Here is a 22,098-nt window from a genome sequence, read left to right on the forward strand (position 1 = left end):
TGATGAATAGCAGTGCCATATATCGAGTTCCTCAAGCCAGAACTAGGATGTACCAAGTCCAAAAGCTCCACCTTCCTGAGGATCTCTTAAATCTGCTCTCTTTTCTTCAACTCTCACTGCCACCACTCATGACACCACCGCCTCTCGCTGAGATCCCTGAGTCAGCCTTCAAACCCTTCCAGCTTAGCTCCTTCCATCCACTTTCTGTACATGCAAATCCAACATGCCTTCCCTAGTGATGACTGGTTTCCCATCATACTAGGATGAAGTCCCAATTCCTGATGACACTTTTAAAGCCCTCCATTTCTCTTCCCTTCCCACTTTCCTCCTAATCTGTACACCAGCCATATTTAACTGTTTCCAGGGCCTCAACTGGGACTTCACATGTGCTGATCCTTTTGCCTGGAACATTCTTTACTGCTCCTCTTCTCTGAGATAACTTTACCCATATTCAGGTCTCAGGTGAAACATCCCTTTCTCTAGGAAGACTTTTCTAATCATCCTCGAAACTAGGTTAGGAATTCCCTGCCCGTGTTTCAGCAGAATCTTATCTACATTTATTTCCTTATCAGAGATAGCTGTCTACCTATCACACCTCATTTAATGAGTTGCTCAGTTGTCCCCATTGAACTGCTATAAACTCCATGATGACACAGATCTACCTTGTAGATTCTTGAAATCTGAATTAACATTTAGTAAGGATAAATCTCTTCTGAAATGCACTAAAAGGAATACACACAATATTCATATCAAGCATAACATAAAAACAGAGAGGCAATTCTTCACTGTAACGAGATGCTGGAGTGTTTCCAAGGCAATTTATTAACGTGAAATTTTCATGGTCCATAACAGAGGTTGAAAGGGGAAGGTGATAACTCGGCATTCAAGAAGGAAAACTAGTTATAATTCCTTCAGGTATGAGAAAAATGCATTCTTAACTCCAAGTGGCCTCTGAGAACCGTTTATCAAAATCCATTTCAGGTTAATTAGAGTGGAAGCGTGTTACCTTGTCAGAGTGATCTGGAAGGAAGCGTAGCCAGCAATGAATGAAGCCAACCTTGTCAAGCTCTGCTTTCCCGATCCGCCCACCCCAACCAGGAGGGCATTTCCCCGGGGAGTACGAATGACACGCGAGATCTAGAATATGGAATACGAAAAGTATGTATCATTTAACAAGTAAATATTCCACTTATTCCGTTTCCTCAATACAGGCATACCTCGGAGATACCGCAGGTTCAGTTCCATACCACCATAATAAAGTAAATATCACAATAAAGCAAGTTACACAATTTTTTTTTGGTTTCCTAGTACATATAAAAGTTATGTTTACACTATACTATTCATGGTGCAATAGCATTACATCTTTTAAAAGTACATACCTTAATTAAAAAATACTTCATTGCTAAAAAATGCTAACCATCATCTGAGCCTTCAGTGAGTGATAATCTTTTTGCCAGTGGAGGTTTGAAATACTGTGAGAATTACTGAAATGTGACACAGCAAAACAATGTGAGCAAATGCTGTTGGAAAAATGGCGCTGAAAGACTTGCTTATTTAACACAGGATTACCACATACTTTCAATTTGCAAAAACCTCAATATCTGCTAAATGCATTAAAGCAAAGTGCAATGAAACAAGGTATGCCTATATAAGCATTTTGGAAGGCATAGATGTCTTGGGGTCAGAATAGAAAGATATGCTGGTTGGACTAATGCAGGCATTTCTGAAACAGAACAGTGTTTAAGAAGTATTGGACAGGGTGCGGAGTGGGGAAACCGGGAGAGACCAGCACAGAAAAGTCAGCAGACAGCCCAGACTGTGGCTTGCTCTGGGTCTTCAAGGAGAGAAATAAAGGGGACTTTGGGATTTCCTTTCAATTTGCCAACCTAACTCAGTAGGATAGGAAAGACAACAGAAATTTCAAAATAATGTGTATCCTTGGAATATAGAACACATGGTTATTTAGAATATCCTCCACATTTGGAAACTAACAGAGTTTAAACTGAAGGCAAGAAAATTTTCAAAATGTGGCAAAGGTGATGGAATTAAAAAAGAAGAACAAAATAAGCATAAGCGCTCTCGTTATTTGGCAAAGTGATGACTAAGGCATCGACTGCGAAGCGGTTACGGATGGAGCGGAAGTCTACTCTATGCCAGTCAGCAGCCCCAGACCATTCCGAGTCACTGGTGGTGGTCACAGTCCACGTTTCTTTGGCCTGATTGGCATTGAATGAACTACTTCCACCATCAGGTCTCCAATCCCACCTAAAAGGGATGCACTGTAGAATTCTCCTGGATGCATTTTTCACCTCATGTGATGACTAGCTTTCCTGCCTAACTGCAGTTTGAGCCTGCAGTGTTGCTGGCCTGTCCGTTCTAATGTTCTCCACAGCTACATGGGGGCTGAGAAAGGGTCACTTCTCTGCAGCTGGGGGAAGCTTTCTGGTGTAACCCGGGCTGTGCATTCTGACAAGGTTTTGTTCAACACCCTTTCTCAGGATTCCCTCTCTGGCAGGGGCTATACTCTATTTCTGTTGGGACTATTCCTGCTTTTGGATTATTTCCCCCAATTTAGTGGAGACCATTTTCCCACCTCTGTTGTGGACCTGAGAACCTGGTCCACCGATCCCAGCAGGACTGGTAGGTGGTCACTCTGCTCTTCCAGCCTCCTGCTCCTCCTCTCCATGTGATTCTCTCCAAAGTCACTGTGGGCAGGGAGGAGTGGCTCTGGCAAGAATTCTTAGGCTTGTGCCAGAGTCTGTTTATGTTCTTTCCCTGGCATCACTTCTAGAGGCATAGATGAGGCAGGTAAGAAGCTACCGCCGGCCAGCCTAGAATCTCCTGTGTCTTTCCTTGGTTAACATTTTTCAAAATACATGGCTTTTGTCATAACCATTTCCTTTAGTTGATACTGGTGAATATATTAAGGATTTAAATAATGGTTCTTACTTCGGTATTAGGAACTTTCATCCCAACACTCTTTTCCTAAACTGGACTTAGGTCTTAACATCAAAATTTTCCATTCCCAGTTTCTGGCACATGATAAACCCTTTAAACATACTGACAAATGACTACACATGTGAACAAATAGAAGACTTTAAAAGCAGACTCAAAAAATTCATGATCTAGTTAAAAGCATAAATTATAAAACACAGTCAAGTGAGAACGTAAAATGGGGCTATTCTGTCCTATTATCTATAGATTGTGAGATAGAGATATTCATTTTTTAATACCTTTAGCAAAAATTTTTTTAATTTTTTTAATTGAAGTACAGTCAATTACAATGTGTCAATTTCTGGTATACAGAACAATGTCCCAGTCTTGCATAAACATATGTATATTTGCTTTCATATATTTTTCCATTAAAGGTTATTACAAGATATTGAACATAGTTCCCTGTGCTATACAAAAGAAACTGATTTTTATCTATTTTTATATATAGTGGCTAACATTTGTAAATCTCAAACTCCCAAATTTATCCCTTCCCACCCTCTTTCCCCAGCAACCATAAGATTGTTTCCTATGTCTGCAAGTCTATTTCTGTTTTGAAGATGAGTTCATAGTGTCCTTTTTTAAAAAAATAAATAAAATCATTTTAAAATTTAAAAAATAAAATAATTTTTTAAAAATTTCAAAAATTAAAAAAATTGAAAAGCAAATATTTTAAAAATAAATAATGCCCACCCTGCCCTGCAGGTGTTCACACTCTAGTGGAGAAGAGACCATGGACGCAATACTGCACTACTGTGAATGCTGGAGAGGAAAGGAATGGTGGCAACGGGAGGAGAAAATGGAGAGGAAACATCACTGCTTACGAAGATGAGTCCTAGGTGTGGAGCTGGAATTTGATCGAGATCTTGAGTGATGACTAGAAGTTTATTATGCAAAGAAGGTGGCACACTGGGCAGGAGTTGGGTTAAATTTTAAGAAGAGGGGATCCATCCAGTGCACAAAGTCTCTGAATCAGCAAAAGGCCTGAGAGGACCTCACAGGGGTGGGAACTTCAGTAGCTTCAGTGCCAGGTATGGAAATATTGGGAGATGAGGTAGCAAAGGGTTGTTCAGGGCCATACTGGGGACTTGGTTAAATTCCAAACGTCTTTATCCAGCATCACAAGTGTGCCTGTCTCCACAGTACTCCAACCTGTGAACACTGAGCTGAATAAACCGAGTACCTGCCCTCACAGAGCTTATGGTCCAGTAGAGAAGAGGAACACAGGTAAGTTCGACGCAACACCTGCTGGGGATGCAATACTGGTGAGGTGCTCTGGAATCAGGATGTGTTTAATCATAAGCAGTTGACCTTTTCTCTGGGGTGCACCCTAAGCAGAGAGCACCACTCACCAGGAGTAGAGGGGTAGGTAGGGATTAGATCATAACAACTATGCACATTATGATTTGAACTTTAACCAAAGAGGCAAAAGAGATATGGCAGAGATATTCTCCACTTTCAAAGAAAATCATTATTTTAATTAAGAAAGGAACTAAGAAGTATGCTTGGTCTCAGATCACATTGTGTTTTGCTGCAGTTTTCATCTTCAATTCTGTCTCTTGGCTTCTATCATGTCTTACCACTAGGTCACATATTTCAAGGCTCACACCCACGTAACACAGAGTTTGGATGGAACTGTACACAGAAAGCAAGAGTGTAGAAAAGAGGGTTGGCCTAGAAAACAGTGAGGAATGTAGCATTTTAGCTCAAAACCTCCAAACATGGATTCTTTGGCCAATCCCAGAGCAGACACGTTAGAGGCTGAGAGGGAGGAAAAACACAATCAAGGACCCTGTGCTGAAGCACACATGCCTTGAATGTCAAGCCCAAACAAAGTAAAGAAATGCTTGTAACTCATCATCTGTGCTGTAAAACCCATAAAAAAGACAGTTCTAGGGAACTTCCTCAAGCATAAGACTAACATAAATAACCTTGTTTCAGTTTGAGCTGTTACGAATCTGATTGGCTTGGGAAAGCCAATCAGATTTTGTCTCCAATAGACACCAACTCATGAAGCTGCCTTTGATATTATTTATTTAGAAAATGTTTTCCTTTTTGTCTTCTTTCTTGTAATCATTAAATATGACAGTATCTCTATTCTTCCTGAGAACAGACTCCTAATTATAAATTAGGAGCTAACTTCAAACTGTTATTTATATTTAGCCTTGGAAGAATATTTGTGCTCATAATTCAGTAGACATGCCTCAGATTCCAAGAATTCAGAGTTTCCAAGCTAAATGTCCTCATGCTAGGGAGAGCCAACCCCAGAACACAGTCTTCCTCCTTCTCCCACACTTACTCCAGCCCTACAGAAATGCCTTCACACTTTTCAGTTTTCAGAGGGAAAGTTGACTAGATATCCTCTAAAATCCTCTCCATTTCTAAGACTCAGTAATTATTACAGGTGACAATTTGTAATTACAAGATTGTTCCTCATGGTGAAACTTAAGTAATGGAAGACAGCCCCAAACTGTCTTCTTTCTAATTAAAAAGGATGTAGTCTGAAAAAATAATTGACATCAACATAGTGAGAATATCAACAGTGGGTTTTTAATAGCATTATTATGTTCCACCATCAACAAATTAGGCCATGTAAGTTATCAGGTAAATAATATATTTTACTTCCAACCTTTGAGGATTAACTGTCTTCTGAACAGAAACTGTAATGACTCGTATGACAAAATAGAAAGGAAACTGCACTTTCCTGGCAAATTTCATTTTCACAGAATTTTCATCCCAGCTCATAGTCAATTGTTTATGCACTATTTTTCATTATTGTTCCTAAGTGTGGTAAAATACACATGACATAAAATTTACCATCTTAATCATTTGTAAGTGTATAGTCCAATCGCAATAAGTACATTCTCATTGTTGTGCAACCACCACTTCCTTTCATCTCCAAAACTCTTCATCTTGCAAAAATTAAAGTCTGTACTGTTAAACACTCCTCATTCCCCTCCACTCAGCCCTCGGCAACCAGCATTCTACTTTCCACCTAGAATGTACTCTAGGTATCTCATATAAGTGGAATCATACAGTGTTTGTGCTTTTGTGACTGGCTCATTTCACTTAGCATAACGCCTTCAAACGCACTATTTTTTTATAGTTATCCTTTGCATGATGCAAAAGATAAGCAGACTTTGTGCCTGTGCTCTGGACTCAGATGTCAAGCACATTCATTCTACGTAATGAAAACACTGTGCTGAAAGCTGTACAGCAACGCTGAATCGAATTATCACATCCCACATTGGAAGTACACATGCTCTGATTTTAAACCTATAGGCATGACACGTTGCATTCAGTTTAGAAAGTAAATTGGAATGTTAACATTGAGTTTATTTTTAAACTGAATACTCTCTTAGGAGATGAAAATGAAAGAGGAAGGAAAGAACTTCTGGTGTGAAGGCAAGTGGTCTGTCTCTTTGGGGCGGTGCTACTGGGCGTGGCCACTGACCTTGACTAAGTGAACCATCGCATCTGCAAAGAACACCAAATCCATGCCTGCGCCACGGATGCTCTCATTATAAAGTTGCAGGAACATATTCAAACGCTCCTTTAGGTGATCAAAAGACTCAACTGGCTCATAAATTTTGGGCATCTCAGCATCAGCTTCCTCAGACGTTTCACCTGGGATTGGGGAAGATGAATCGACTAAGTTTCTTCACATCACTGGACTTTACCGCTTTCTTCAACCTAAATTAATACACTCATAGCTCTGCAATTTAGCACAAAATAATACTGATTTTCATCCAAATGTTGTAGTACATACTTTTAGAAAAGAAACAAACAATAATAGAAGCATTAGAATTTTTCTGATCATATGCAGTCTTAATTCTTCCACGTCTTCAAAGGGCCAATTTCAGATAATGACATATACAGTGAATTTAATTTGAACCCATAATTTACCATTGTCATTTCAAGAATCCTCCCTGAGATATTCGCTTAGTGGTCAAAATGAAGATCAGAAAAATAGGGATTTAAGGTCAAAATCAGCAAGAGAGATCAAGAATTAAATGATTTTTAAATAAGGATAAAAAGAAAAAGGTCATTGTATTCACTTAAGAAATTTTTATGATTCAGGAATTTGGGGCTAGTGGTGAGGACAGAAGTAAATTTGGGGGAGGAGGTGGAGGATTGAGAAAAAATAGAAAAAAATTTACTAAATAAATAAACTTACTGAATTATTTCACTGGGAAAAGTATTAGAACCAATACACTTTTTTAAAAATTAGAAACACATAATATACCAGTTTAACACTTTTCCAACTTCAACTTATAAAGCATAATGTCAAAGAAAAAGCTAAATTGTACATATAAAAATTTGCTACCGGATGACATTAGTCAGGAAACAGTGACAGGAAAAAGGGTGACATAGTTGAATAAACGAATAAAACTTAGAAATTCACTGGGTACTAGAAAAGTGAGTGGAGCTTCCAAATCTAATAGCAAATAACTACTTTCAATTGATCCTGTCCTGATATAACAGTGTATTAAACATTTTATGCCATAGCAAATAAATTGATTTAGCATAATCATTAAGATTGGCCTATTTGCAAAGCTCTGACTAATTTAATTTCAATAGTTAATTATTTCATAAATGTTCAACTCAAGCTTTGAGAAACAAAGTGCTTTGAAGTCATGAAAAGGTCTATGTTTGCCTCTAGACTCGTTCACCCCATCCCCACCCAAACTCCCAACCCCCAACCCTACCCCCACCCCACCCCCACCTCGGAATGCTTCAGTTGTGCTTTGCTTCCTGAAAACCATCATCTAATTGTTTATCCTTCTGCATTAGAAGAAATTAGATATATAAATTCTAATTACCTTGTAAACGCTCTTACCCTTACACAACTTTTGAATATGTGTGACCTGATTTAAAATAAAACGTGTCAGCTTCTTTCTGTGGAAGGATCATTCCAACTGCATAGCCAGCAATAAACCTCCTTTTGCAATTGTCACTCAGAGACTTAACAGATCACACACACCCTCATCCAATCTAGTAAAGGGCTGCCTGGTCATTTTCAATCATTTGGAAGATATAAATAGCATGTGTTTAAATATAACATTTTATATATGAAAATTAACTTAAAAGTCACCTCCAGTATTAGAGAGGCTTCTAAATGAAAGAAAAATGTTCTGCTTTAAGCTCAGTTATTTCTGAGGGAAAAAATATAATTGGAATACTGCCTCTTTTCATAAGAAAAATAGTATATTTCAATTTTTCATGGAACCATAACCACAAAATCTTGCCTCCAAATCGCCCACCTCTTTCTAATTATATTCAGTGGCCCTCTCAGATAATTTGAGGTTTTTCTTTTTATTTTCAACACCTGGGAATACTCAAGTAATAATGATCATATTTTTGATACCTTTCATTTGGCAGTGAGCACAAGCCACAGACTGCCCAAGCCGTCTACTCGTAACATTTCATCTACTTCCCCCAGGATGCATATGTTAATATTTCCATTTTTATAAAAGAGGAGAATGAGGCTTAAGAAAGTTCAGAGACCTGTCCAGCTAATGTGTGGGAGATCCCTTCCTTGATGTGACAGCCGTTAAGCCTTGTGCACTTTATTCCCTATCCTGCCTCCGGACTCTACCTTAGTACCCAAGACCGATATGCATGAACATGGTTAATCTTTCAGTTCCATGAGTATGCATTTAACCACTCATTCTATGTTCACTGAGCACCTACTATGTCCCAAGCTTGTTTCAGCAAAGTTTACTAGACAGAAATTCAACATCCCTGAACTGAATCTTCTGTTGTCGGGTATACCTCTAAGGAATTTCAAATTCTGCTTCAGTGGTTTACCTGTGGCTTCAGGGGCATCCCTCAAGAAATCCACAAAGTAAGTGTCAATTCCACAGTCCACCAAGAGTTTTTTCTCTGCACCAAACTCCTCCTCCACCAAGCTGACTAAAGTCCTCTCAAACCAGGTCACATCATCAGACACCGTGAAACGATCCGCTATCACACGTTTGCACTCGTGCTTCCACAGCCGTAACAGTTCCTGTCAAAATCATTATTAAAACGTGTTACTAATCCCCATGATGCTAGAGTTGGGAATGCAAGTTAACGCTGTCGCAGAGTACTATCCTTTCTGTTCTAAGAGGCTACGTTTTAAAAAGTTAAGGCTGACATTATTGGTTTCCTTTTAATGGGAACAACATTAGAAAAGGTCTGGGGACACATTAGAAAAGATCTTAGACTAACGGTTTTCATTTGGTATTTTATCACCAAAGGACATTTTTGGTTGCCAAAATGATCTAGGGGACATTACTGGCATTTGCACAAGGGATGAAGAGATATAAAACTTGTTTTGCACAGTCTTAGTAGACAATAATTTTTCTATGGAAATAACTGCCCTGTTAAATATAAACAAATAAAATTAAATGAAAAGTTAAGGTTAAAATATACTTCATTTCAAATTGGTCTCATGCAAGTATATTAAATAGAAAATATTCATTTTCAGTCTTTAAAACAAAAACATTCCTAGACAAAAATACTAAAATCATTCTGAACAACCTACAAACTAATATTCTATGTAAAAGTCTTATGTTTGTGATCAATTAGTCTGTTTAGATAAGACACCTACATTCATGTGTCCAGAGCATAACATAAAATGTAGCATATAAACAACTCTCATCATGCAACTGAGATAATTACAAATGTATATTTACTTAACACAATTTGAATGAATATATGGGAAAAATCTGGATTATCTGAACAAAGCAATCACCTAGTCTACATAATCCAGGGCCCAAATCTAACTGGAAGTTGAGGGAATTAAATGCTTAATATATCTGTTCCTATAGCAAGAATAATGAATGTTTGTCTAAACTCCTTATTTGATGTGAAAGACTGGTGGAAATTTCTTAACTTGGTAACATTTTGCAAGTTAGAAGGTTTTTAAGCCACTATATTACTATTGATAAAATGTTATTGGGTTGCCAGGAAATAAAAGTTTAGTAAAATATTTTTAATGATTCAGTTAAGACAAAAGGTCACAGTAACACCAATTGTTGGAACTGTTTATGTTGATTTTTTTTAAAGCACCAAAAAATAGCTACTCAAAAAGTAATATTGGAGAACTACATTCCACAATTTAATTTCTCAATAACTTTGAGGGGGAAAAAATTCAAATTAAAATGTTCATGCTGCTAAAATGACTCCCAATTCTCTGTAAAAAGGAGAGTGAGTTTTCCCCAAAATGTCTTATCTTGGAGTCAGCCAGTGCAGTTACCTACTTTGTGAACATCTGTGGCAAAACTGGGTTGTTGTTTTTTTTAAAGTCAACACCTGATGTGCCTACAGTTTGATGGATACCTCGGCTGTCTCTGTGTTTCTGTGGAGAAGTCTCTGAACACCTGCTTCCCTAACCAGCACCCCAGGGTCCAGGAAAGTCTGCAAAGGAGGCTGATACTGCCATAGCCTGAGTACACAGGCTATACCTGGGCCAAAAAAAAAAAAAGGTGTACTGTGTTTTTACGTATTACATGCATACTGCAATTTACATACTAGAATTCCCTTCTAGTTCAAAGAGGATTCTTGTACAGCTGGGAAATGTTATAATCAAGTGTATGTACAAATGCTCCTTTTTCTGTCAAGTGAACATTCTACTCTTCTGCCTCTTTTCAGTTTTACCAATATTTGTCATTATTTTAGTGCATCTACTTATATGGAGAAGAAAGATCATGGACGATCAACAAAATGGTTTTATTCTTCAGTTTTGGAAACTTATTTATAATTACTTTTTAAAGTTAAAATGTCAAGTTTATGGTATGAAGTTTTTAAGATGAATAATATGAAGACTCTTAGATAATAAAATCAACAGAAATTCTTTCCATTATTTAGAATAAGAAAATTATCTGATTATGAGAAGATAAAATCAATTACTTCTTTTATTCCATTCATTAGAAAATAATACTATTTCCTTAAACATAAACCAAATCTATTGGAATTTTTTAAGAGAAATTTTCTGATGTACTTCTCCCTTACTGATGACAATGAAAAGCAGCAAAGAAAAAAATCCAAGCGAAAATATCCCAAAATATGTTCATAATTCCACTAAATATGACATTACTAAGAATATCTATAGTTTGTAATAAGTAACAATGTTATTTGCTTTACTTTCTAATGTATCACTTACGTCTGGTTCCTTGATAACCTCTGAAGTAGTGTTCAGCATTCCCTGCCAGATCCTAGAAAGATCTCGAAGGTTAAATACGTAATGGAATTTTGCAGGGGTAGGGAGCATTTTAATCTTAGTCATCTGCCACAGTCGGCGTGTCAGGGGAACCAATTTCGTCACTGAATCTCTCACTTCTTCAGAGTAACCCCTTTGGGTACAGTAGTACCCTCTCCCAATCACACCTGAAAAAAGGAAAAAAGCCGTAACATTTTCACTAACAGTTCAAATTCACTAAATTAAAATGAAAAACATGATAATGTAGAGTACAAATAAACTACACATTTTAATAGATAACCACATATTAAAAAATTTCCATTATTAATGTTCTTTGAAGGTTTTTTGAACATCAAAAGTGGATATAGGTTCAAGTAAATTAGCATTCAAATACTGAAAAGTTGATTAAGAAGTTCTACTAAAAACTCTAGCTGAACTAATTAAATATTATTAAATGAGTAACAATGACGAATATATAAAATTGCCTTATAAAAAGAAAAGAAAAAGGGAGGGTTTGTGAAGCCTTTAAGATTTCTCCATTCTTTTGTTGCCTTTCCATGCATTATAAAATATTTTAATTTACTTTATAGGTAAACCTTTCCAAGCAAAAAAAGAATAATTAAAAGCGGTAATAGTCCCTCTCTCTGGTCCGTTTTACTTCTCCCAAGTTCAGATAATTCCCACGTCACTTGGTTTCCAAACCTTTGCCCATTGCTGTGAATGAAGGCAGATACTGTCAGATGCCACTAGCCTGGGGGGCTAAGATGACATTCTAGTCGGCCAGAAAGTAATTAGGGTAATCCTAAGGAGTTTGTTCTCAGTCCCAGTTTCAGAAATGGTAAATCAATACCGAACACGAATGCATGAATAACTTTATACTCTTTTTCTGGAAAGAATGATTCCACGATCAGTTTCTAAACTCATTTTCATTACTCAGTTAAATAATTATGGTTATCTGTTGGGCTAGTGTTTCCTCAGTGAACTTATTTCTGAAATACTACATATGTAATCAATGAATAATTTATTACCAATCATATAAATTACTCTGAGGATCAGACTCTTGACTAATTTCCATGCTGTGCAATATTATTTCTTTGGTCAAAATCATTATATGAGTTGGTTAAAGTATCAGCTACATAAACTTTTGGTATGGTATTATATCAATCCAGACCTCAAACATGTGCATCCGTGAAGAAACTATCTCACCATGTCCAAGATCCATTTGATGTTTAATCTTGCTGGCTTAAGAAGCTAGCAACAGTTACTTAAAGAAAAACTATAGGGATAAAAGATCCACCTACACACCCAGCTCAGTACATATACACAATAAATCCTTAGATAAACAAAATACACTACTTGAGAATGATGGAGGCAGTAGGCTAATTAATCACCCAGTGCTCCCCACTGTGTTGACCTCTGAGTGGATATTGTCTCATTGGAACCCAGGCTGGTGTTCTTCCCTCCCAGGCCCTATTGACATTCATTTTACCAAAGATCTTGTCCATGGAAGCATCAGAGGGCAATGTGCAATTAAATATAGAGAACTGCCTCTTGAGTCTTTGGGGTATATCATTGCGTCCACCCCCAGGATGGATCATGGCTGCTAAAAGCTGGATGTCCACAATGCTGGTAAACTCCCCAGGCTTCTCCAGGTTATAAAATCCATTCTGTTCCATCAGCTGTCGTACTATCTCATTAGTAACCTAAGAAAGACAAGTCGAAGAATTAAAATGTCATTTCTTTATATCCCGGAACCTAACTCTTTGAATGTTTTTAAGTAACGGACTTTATTGGAATTCAGGAATTTACACGTTGAAAAAGTAGAAAAATATTTACTCATCAAAAAGTAAATCGATGATGAATTAGACAAGTAACGTGCACAATAGGATCGGTATACCTGGTCTCCCCACTCGTTGATTATGGGCATATTTACATCATCAATAAAAACAGTCATCTTCTTTCCTGCTGGAGGGCCATATGTTGTACCCATGCGTTTATCCACATAGCTCTCTATTGTCCTCTGTTAAACAAAAAGCCAACAGGAGCATCTGTGAAAATATCCCCTAAGACTTGGTCAATTATTTTAAAATCTAGGAACCTCTGAAATTACAAGGATTAGAAAAACCCAAAAATTCTCCCTTAATTCTGGAAAGCAGGGCATGAGGTACCAAAATGTTCTTGGGTAACATTTATAATCTTTGACAATCTGGTTTGATTTAGGAGTAAATAAAATTCCAATCAATGTGAATTTTGAATGGGATGAGACTCTTCTGTTTATTCCTACAGATTTTGTTTTGTCGTACTGTGCCCCCGTTGATGACACTATAATCCTCAACCCCCATTATTCAAAGGGCCCAGCCCTGCTCAGTTTCCTTAAATTCAGAGACAAAGCTAACCGGGCTACTGTCCAAGAAGCTTCTCAGGGCTGTGCTCTGAGCCCCACCACAACCTGCCCTAATCTGAAGGATGGTCTCTCTTCGCTGAGAAGTCTGCCAACTGACTTCTGTAGCCTGACACAATCGGCTTTGGGACAGACACAGTGACACTGAATCATTTCTCTTCCCCTTCACAAAATGGGGGACAATGCCTTCTCTTTTCTATGTTGAGCTTGGGTGGTACAGGAGGGTCCTATACTCTGCTCTATAAAAATATTCCTAGCAGTGTGGAAAGGAGTTATTAGAAAAGATAGAAGGGGTGCTGGCAGGGGTAAGGGGGACCTGGAGGAAGAACCCCAGACTACTGACTACAGTATTATTATTTCCATGGTAATACAATGTAGTTTGGAAATCAATCCATCATTCAAAATGTATGTACTGAGTAACCAGAGCTAGCACTGCAGGGAAAACAAGTTTCACAAAGCTCAGTCTTAAAAACCTCATTTCGTTCCCACTATGACAGGAACCTACTGATTCATGATTTTTAAGTCATGTTGAAGATAATATATAAATATAAGAGAAAGTGGAGATGTATTGAGATAAAAATGCATTCTCCTCCTATCCAAAAAATGTCTTCTTATTTCATGATGAAGAGCAAACCAGTTAAAATGACATTAATAATCCTTCAAGATACAACCACAAAATAAGGCCAAGATATAAACAAAAATCTATATATCTGTTCTTGGAAATCTTCGCAGTTTGGTCATTTCAAATTGTTAAGTTTCCATCAGTTTAATGAATAATAGCAAGAGATGTAAAATTTTCTCACTATTTTTTAAATAGAAAGATACATAAATATATTACAATCCATTCAATTACAAAATAAATTTCCCATGACAACGGTACAGTGGCAAAAGAAAAAAAAAGCCACATTCCCTTGACATAAAAGCAAACTGTTTAAAGTAATGCACTAAACTAAATCTAGCTCTGCTTCTCAATGAATCTAAATGCATAAAGCAATTAATAATCTTTTGACAACTCCCTACGGCAAAACAGAGCCTTTCAGGCATCCCCTTTTCTGTTAATGAGAACTTACAGGCACATGAAGATTTTATGTCTTCAGGAGCCTTCTGAGAACTAAAGCCACAGATGGAACAGGTGAGATAATATGGAGTCATAGTCACATGCCTGCACTTTCTTCCCCTTCATTACAACCCTAATTTCTTTGAAATAGCAGGAAATTACTAGTGAGTGATAAATATCATAAAAAAAAGCTAAGTTGACCAAAATTTAAAAAAAAAAAAAAAAGGAGGGAGAAAAATTAAATAGTTTGTGAACCTGGAAGTTGAGACTTCTTCCTGTTTCCAGAATTGCTGCCCATTAAATAGATATCGAATGACCTGGGGAGTCTGATAAGAGCTCCTGAAGCCCTGAAACACAGTAACTTCATGCTCTACTCCATCTTAGATCTATTTCTCTGGGAATGGCTGGGAAAACTGTACAATTGGACTGGTATCTCCAACTGGACTTTCCCGTGTAGGTGATCTATAGCATTGCAAAGCCAACATATCCAAGCAGACGTCTCTCACTCATCACAAAGTCTGCACCCACTACTCGGTGCTCATCTCACGGATCAACACATCTACCTAACGGCCCCGCCCACACATGTCCACATCCAACATCCATATGTTCTTTCTAGTATAATTTCAGTCTTGCTTTCTAATGTCTCTCCTCCTCTCTGAACAACGCTGTGCCCTAGATCTAGATACGCCTAGCATTATCTGTCTTTCTCATATGGATTAGTGTTACAATCTCTTAAATTGCCCTCCCTACCTCCAGTCAGCCCTGCAAATTTCTTTTTCTAAGAAGTCATATACACTGTCTCTATTGTGTGAGTGACAATTTTATCCAGATTCTTCTGTCTCCCCAAAGGAATCAGTCTAAAGAATTACCATTCATCTTTGTAGTATTCTGCCATTCACCTTCTCCCTGGTCTCCTTGATCTATGTTCCCGCCTCATCCATTGTTTCAGTGGAATAAATCATAGTCCAGTTAACACAACCAAATAGGTATAGTTACTCATTTGATTTATTGTCTGTCTCTCCCACTAGAATGCAAGGAAGGCAGGCTCCTTGTTTGTCTTGTTCATCACAGCCTCCTCAGTGTCTAGAAAGGTGTCTGGTACAATGTATTTTATCAGTAAATATTTGCTACATAGATCAAGAAAGACAAGAAACTTGGGAGTTATCTTTAATTTTTTTCTCTCTCTCTCCTATCCCACTCCTCCAACAAAATTCACTCAACCAAAAACAAGCCCTGTCAGTTCTGCTTCTCAACCACAACTTGAATGCATCCTCGTACTGTTTTCATTCCCGCTTTTACTCTCCTGGTCCAGCCCAACCCCTCTCCTGAGGAATTACTGTAACCACCTCCTCTGAAGTCTCTCTGAGGAAAGCCCTGTCTCTTCCATCTGCAGCCAGAATGAATCTTTCTAAGTGGTGATGTAATCCTGCTCAGCATTCCAGTGGTTCCTTACTACTGATTTACAGGGAACATCATGATGGTCCCAGCTCAACTCTCCAGCCCTAATGAAAACAACCTATCGAGTAACAGATGTGTGTCCTTGACACATGTGCCATCATGAGGACAACAGAGGGATGGACAGTATCTATTTTCTCATCTACAATTTCAATTTGGTTTGGCTCCAGATAAATGGGAGACACAGAGACCAATGCTCAGCTCCACCAGCCCTTGTTTAGCATGAAGAGCTGAAAATTATAGTGAGAAAGTTAATTACAGCAGTTTAGCTAATTGAAAGCTTTCTGAAACTAATGAGTCTAGCTTAATAGAAAGCTCTGATGCTTAGCAGTCAAAACAGCCACTAAACAGAGTAGATGATCCTGTGATAACTCTGAACAGAAAAAGAAATAGTGAAATGCTGAAACCACCTTCTTACTGAAGGCTGAAGTTCAGTAGTTGTGAATCAGATCATGGAACCCTAAAGAATACAGGTGTTTATGTCTTGAACGCCTGCTTCATAATTCTTCTAATGATTATACTTCAATGCAGTACTGCTTCTAGAAATTTATTATATGGTTTATGAATTTGTATATTAGTAAAAGATTGTTTTCTAGATCGTGTGTGCCCTTTCCCAAGAAATTAATAAATATTTCATGTTATAGAGACATAAAGCACAGATCTTTACCACCTGAGAGGGGTAAATATCACCAAGAGTTACTAGCAAAACTATGTGACAACTCCTTGCCTTATACTAAAGAATTTCGCTCACTTTTGTCCCTGTTTCCTAGGAGGGAGCCTTTAAACCCTTGGAGTGTCCTGAATGATAAGAATGTCTTTGTTATTCATGGTGGACCTCTCAGACCACTTGTGACAGAAAGACCAACCATGTGATTAGAGGGTTAGAGCTTTAAATCATGGGGTATCAGCTGACTTCCTTGGCCAGGGGAGGGGGGGGTTGGAGATCGAGTTCAATCACATGGCCAATCAATCATGCCTGTGGAATGTCACTTCAATAAAAACTCTGAACACTGAGGCTCAGGTGAGCTTCCTGCTTGATGACATACACAGATGTGCCTGGAGAGTAATACATCCTGAGGACAAAGAAAGTTCACACTTGGGACACTCCCAAACCTTGCCCTATGCATCTCTTCTTTTGGCTGATCCCGATTCATATCTTTTATGTTAAAACCATAATCATAAGCATATCATTTTCCTGAATTCTGGAGTCATTCTAGTTAATTACAGAAGCTGACAGGGTCATAGGAACCCTTAAGTCTGCAGCCAGTTGTTCAGAAGTGCTGGTGGCCTGGGACCCCCTGAGCTTGTGGCTGGTTCTAATGTGAGGGAAGTCCTGTGGGAGACTGAGCCCTTCACCCATGAAGTCTGCACTAACTCCAGGTAGTCACTGTCAGAACTGCATTCCACCCCTAAAGATGTAATTCACTCTCAAGAAATGTGAATAGCTAGATAGCGACCCTACATAATGAAAAGAAATCATACTTTAATGCTGATGAGGACAGTCTAGTAAAGGAAGAGGGAAATGATGTGTAGGAGGAAGAATAAAGGATTGATAGAGCAATATCCTCGAGTAGGAAAAAGGGGATGAGACCTCGTGAACAAGTGAACAACTAGCTTTGACAGAAGCAAAGATGCTTTATTTGAAACAGAAGCAGAGTGTATGGTGCGGGTGTTGGCAGGGAGGTAAATGGGATGTGGGATTTTAGAAATTCACTTCTGATTAGTTCAATATTCTCAGTGAAATAAAAGTTTATCCCTGAGAATAAGAACAGGGAAGCAAAGCGGAGAAGGTGGGGAACAGTCCTTCTAGGCAAGGGGGGAGAGAGGGAACGGGGGATGAACACTTCAATGGCCCAATCAAATCAAGAACCCACTGAGGTTTACAAAATGAGACAACATGACTGTGTTTTTTCTCCAGAGATATTCAGTTGCATGGCTACAAACTTGGAAAGGCAGAGAGATTCTACTTATCTAGGGTTGTGACTTTGCTAAGCAAGTAAGGAGCCAGAGAGGGCAAGGGGAAAAAAATTCAAAGTTTAATTAAACACTTAAAAATCTTCATCAACAAGTAAGGTGATAATTATAACCTATAAGGAGAACTTCTCTTAAAGTAAACAAGAGTTCTTTAAATATAAAACAGTATCCAGGGAATGTGTATAACGTTAGTATCTTGCCAGTCCAGGATAATTTAGTGTGCTGTTCCCCAAACACAAGAATACCACCGCTGAGTCACTGCGATTTGGGGCTGATAGTCCATCCAGACCTTCCTGACACCACACTGTGTAAATAATATTCATTCGATAGAAGGCCATCCAGTTTTGGAAATTCCATCTCTAACAGAGGAGCATAATGTTTTGACAGTCTTATTTAGAGACTTAACCAATAGTCATTTTATTTGCATTCTGCAGTCATCAATTACACTCAGTGATAAAAAGTCACGATTTAGCCTTGATCGCAAGAATTTTCATTGCTCTTTGATAGTTTATCCCCTAAAACTAAACAACAACAAAGCTAATCAAAAGCAAAGACCTTTGGAGCTTGGATTCCCCTAAAAATTTCCCTTCCACTTTCAATTTATGAATGTACCTTTTCATAAATCTTTTTCGTATGTATCTCTGAGTGTATCACCTCATACAGTTCAATTTATAAGGTGTATCTTTTTATTCATGTCTTAATGTTCCTAGTAAAGATATCAGAGGTTATTTGATATCAAACCCTTGAAGCATGGACTGACATTTAGGATTTCCTATCTGGTTTCAAAAAGGTCTTAAATAATTTAGGAATGGGAGAAAAAGAACCAGTTAGCCTATGCAAGCCCAGTTCATTCTTGGCAGGTTCATTGACAAAAGCAATGCAAACTTGAGAGTTTTTCTCTGTTCCTCCTCAGTGATACCATAGAGTAAAATCTTTAACGTGCTAAGATTCTAAGATTTGCATTCCTTGCTGCAATTGATAATAGAAGTTATTACGGAATATTAAGTCAGGGAACAGGATAAACATGGCAATATAGGAACCAGAGATTGGAGAAAGAAGAGAAGCTAGGTTGCAAGAGAATTAGACTTGAAGCAAGACCAGCTGGGGCTTCTTTGATGCTAACACCCTGTTGTGGTATCATGAGGAAGCGGATTATGTAGAGATGGGTGGGGAGAATGAAGAAAAAAGGAAGAGATGTGAAAGTATTTCCTTAGATACATTAGCAACCCCTGACTCAAGAGAGACCCACCAAAGATGACTCTAATGTGTCTAACCTAAAGGCTAGAATAACAGTAACACTCCCAGAAAAGCAGAGAGTGGGGAGAAGCAGTATGTTTAGGTGGGGAATAAACAATATTTCTTTTAATTTTGGATTTGGGGGGATGGTATGCTCAGTGGTAGAGCGTGTGCTTAGCATGCACAAGGTCTGGGTTCAATCCCCAGTAAATCCATTAAAAATAAATAAATAAACAAACAAACAAACAAACCTGATCATCTCTCCCCAAAATTAAAAAAAAATAATTTTGGATTTTTGGTGTTCACAGGCTTTTCTACATAGATATTCTAAACAGTATCAAGGTTTTGAACATCTTATTTAAGCTTTTTATTTCTCCATAAGATTATATGTTATAATCTAACGAAGGAGAGATTCCATTGCAATTGAATGATAGAGATAAAGAAGACATACACAGGGGACTTAGCACAGCTGTGAAAGTACAGGTGCAGTTCGATGGGCACAGTACAGCTGTCAGGGGATTCAAGCCTCTGACGTCTATCACAAGCCTGGGCTAGATCAGCAACACCAGGGAGCCAGTACCTGAAACGTGAGCGGGGTGGTTGCAGAAGAAAAGTTCAGACTCTTGATCATGTGGTTTTCAGGATCATATTTTGACATAAATCCTTTGATTATGACTGTTTTGGCTGTTCCTTGTTCACCAATTAACAGCACAGCCTAAAACAGGAGTCAAGAAAGAAATACAGAAAATACAATAAAATAATCATCATGGGCTGAATGGCATCCCCACAAAATTCATACGTGGAAGCCCTAACCCCTCCCTCAGAATGTGACTGTGTTTGGAAACAGGGTCTTTCAAGGGACGATTAAGTTAAAATGAGGCTGTAACTGTGGGCCACTGTTCAATCTAACTGGCCTCTTTACAAGAAGAGGAAACTCTGATACAGAGAAACCGCAGGGATGTACGCTCAGAGATAAAACCATAGGAGGACGCAGTGAGAAAACAGCCCCCTCACAAGCCAAGGAGAGAGAGAGAGAGAGAGAGAGAGAGAAGGCTCCGAAAAAACTAAACCACCCACACCTTAATCTTGAACTTCAGGCCTCCAGAACTGTGCAAAAAGAAATGTTCATTGCTTAAGCCACCCAATCTGTGGTATCTTGTTATGGCAGCCCAGGCGAAATAAGACAAGGATCAAAAGAGAGGGCTCTCTCTTTAGAAAACTAAGTCAAAATTCACTTTCTCTCAATATATGAGAAACAATTACTTAATTATGAATTAGAGCTATGCAACTCTAAGACTGTTACTGAGGACTAATAAAGGAAGGGCTACTAATCTGGGCAATAGTTCTATTGATTCTAAACAGCAACATAAAACAGCCTAAGACGAACGCAAGACGCCTCATGTTTTCAAGTGATGTTTTTAAATACGTTATTTTTAATGAAAGTGAAAGAGCTGTACCTTGCCCTGTGAAGCGATGGTTTTAATTAGGAAGTCAGTTCTCACGTTGTCAACACTGGGCACCAAGATGGAGCCATACTCTGGGGTGGAATGAGGTGGAAACACATACGCCTCAGTACGTGTGTTCCAGTGCATCCATTGACCTGAGGTGAACAGACACCATTTACATCTTCATATCCCAGTGAATAATTCCTATAATAATTGTAAGACCAAAAATAAAAGATCCCAGGCTGCCATATATATAACTATTGCATATCTATGTACTTCATATATGTGTATATGTGTGTTTTATACACGTGTAGGCACATATAAATAAACTTACAGTGTATATACAGAGATACAGGTGTATAGATACACACACCCATTTCGTAAAAACATACTTCACACTTCGTAATTGCTTTTCTCTTTTTCTTTTCCTTTTTCTTCTTTTCTTTTCCACACTTTGTAATTTTTATATAAGTTGCTGATTACATCAAATGAATAGCTGAAATGGATCTGATTTGGGGATTTTTAAAATTTCTTTGTAATTCATTAAAAGTTCAGTACGCAATATTTTAACAAGAAAATGTGCATTTGGAACATAACTGAAATAAATATTTGAAAAAGAAACAAGTGACTATCATACACATATGAAAATTTCCATTTTAATTTTACAGCCAAGAGTTTTAACTATCATTTAGAAAAAAAAAAAATATATATATATATATATACATATACATACACACACACACACATATATACGGTGTCTGTGCAAATATTAGCCACTTGGAAAAAAAATGTCAGCGCATGTGATGGGCAGATGGAAGCAATGTGCTCACCATCGGACGCGACGTAATAGTCAAACACGGTGTCGTCCGGCCCCGCTAGAGGCGGCAGGTCCAAGGCCCCCGCCTCCCGGGAGCGCAGCCAGAGCTCCAGCCGGCGCCGGCCGTCCAGTTCCAGCACCGCCCCGACGCTCCACATCAGGGCGAAGACGAACAGCCTCCCCAGGTGCTCTGCTGTGACCTCCGCACCCTGCTCCTGAGCGCGAGAGACACGTTTTGTTTTTAATTGCTTCATCCTCAAACCAAAACTTTGCTTTGAGGTTTTAATGAAAACAGTGAAGATCTAAAAGAGACAACAGTTCCCCACACACACACAAAAAAAAAAAAAGGAGGGAAGGATGAATAAAGCTGGAAAACAAACGCAGAACTGATCTCTGGGAATACCACACTGGTTTCCAAAATAAATTTGGAATGATTTTTAGATGATTGCAAAAACCTGCCACAAAATTACAAATTCATGGTTTGTGTGTGAAAAAAAAAGAAAAAGAAAAAGGAAGGAAGGAAGATGAAAAAGACAC

The 22,098-nt window shown here is 38.2% G+C and overlaps 1 protein-coding gene across 1 annotated transcript in view; it reads right to left on the reverse strand.

Annotated features, from left to right (window-relative positions):
- Positions 1-22,098, reverse strand: part of DNAH5 (dynein axonemal heavy chain 5) — a 237,484-nt gene that overhangs the window by 74,927 nt on the left and 140,459 nt on the right. Inside the window, 9 exon segments of the mRNA XM_032470113.1 lie at positions 1,007-1,137; positions 6,446-6,618; positions 8,803-9,001; positions 11,141-11,364; positions 12,666-12,879; positions 13,074-13,196; positions 19,880-20,014; positions 20,757-20,899; positions 21,575-21,776. Of these exon segments, the coding sequence (XP_032326004.1) occupies positions 1,007-1,137; positions 6,446-6,618; positions 8,803-9,001; positions 11,141-11,364; positions 12,666-12,879; positions 13,074-13,196; positions 19,880-20,014; positions 20,757-20,899; positions 21,575-21,776 (1,544 nt within the window).

This window comes from Camelus ferus, chromosome 3, assembly GCF_009834535.1.
Source record: "Camelus ferus isolate YT-003-E chromosome 3, BCGSAC_Cfer_1.0, whole genome shotgun sequence".
NCBI classification, from domain to species: Eukaryota; Metazoa; Chordata; class Mammalia; order Artiodactyla; family Camelidae; genus Camelus; species Camelus ferus.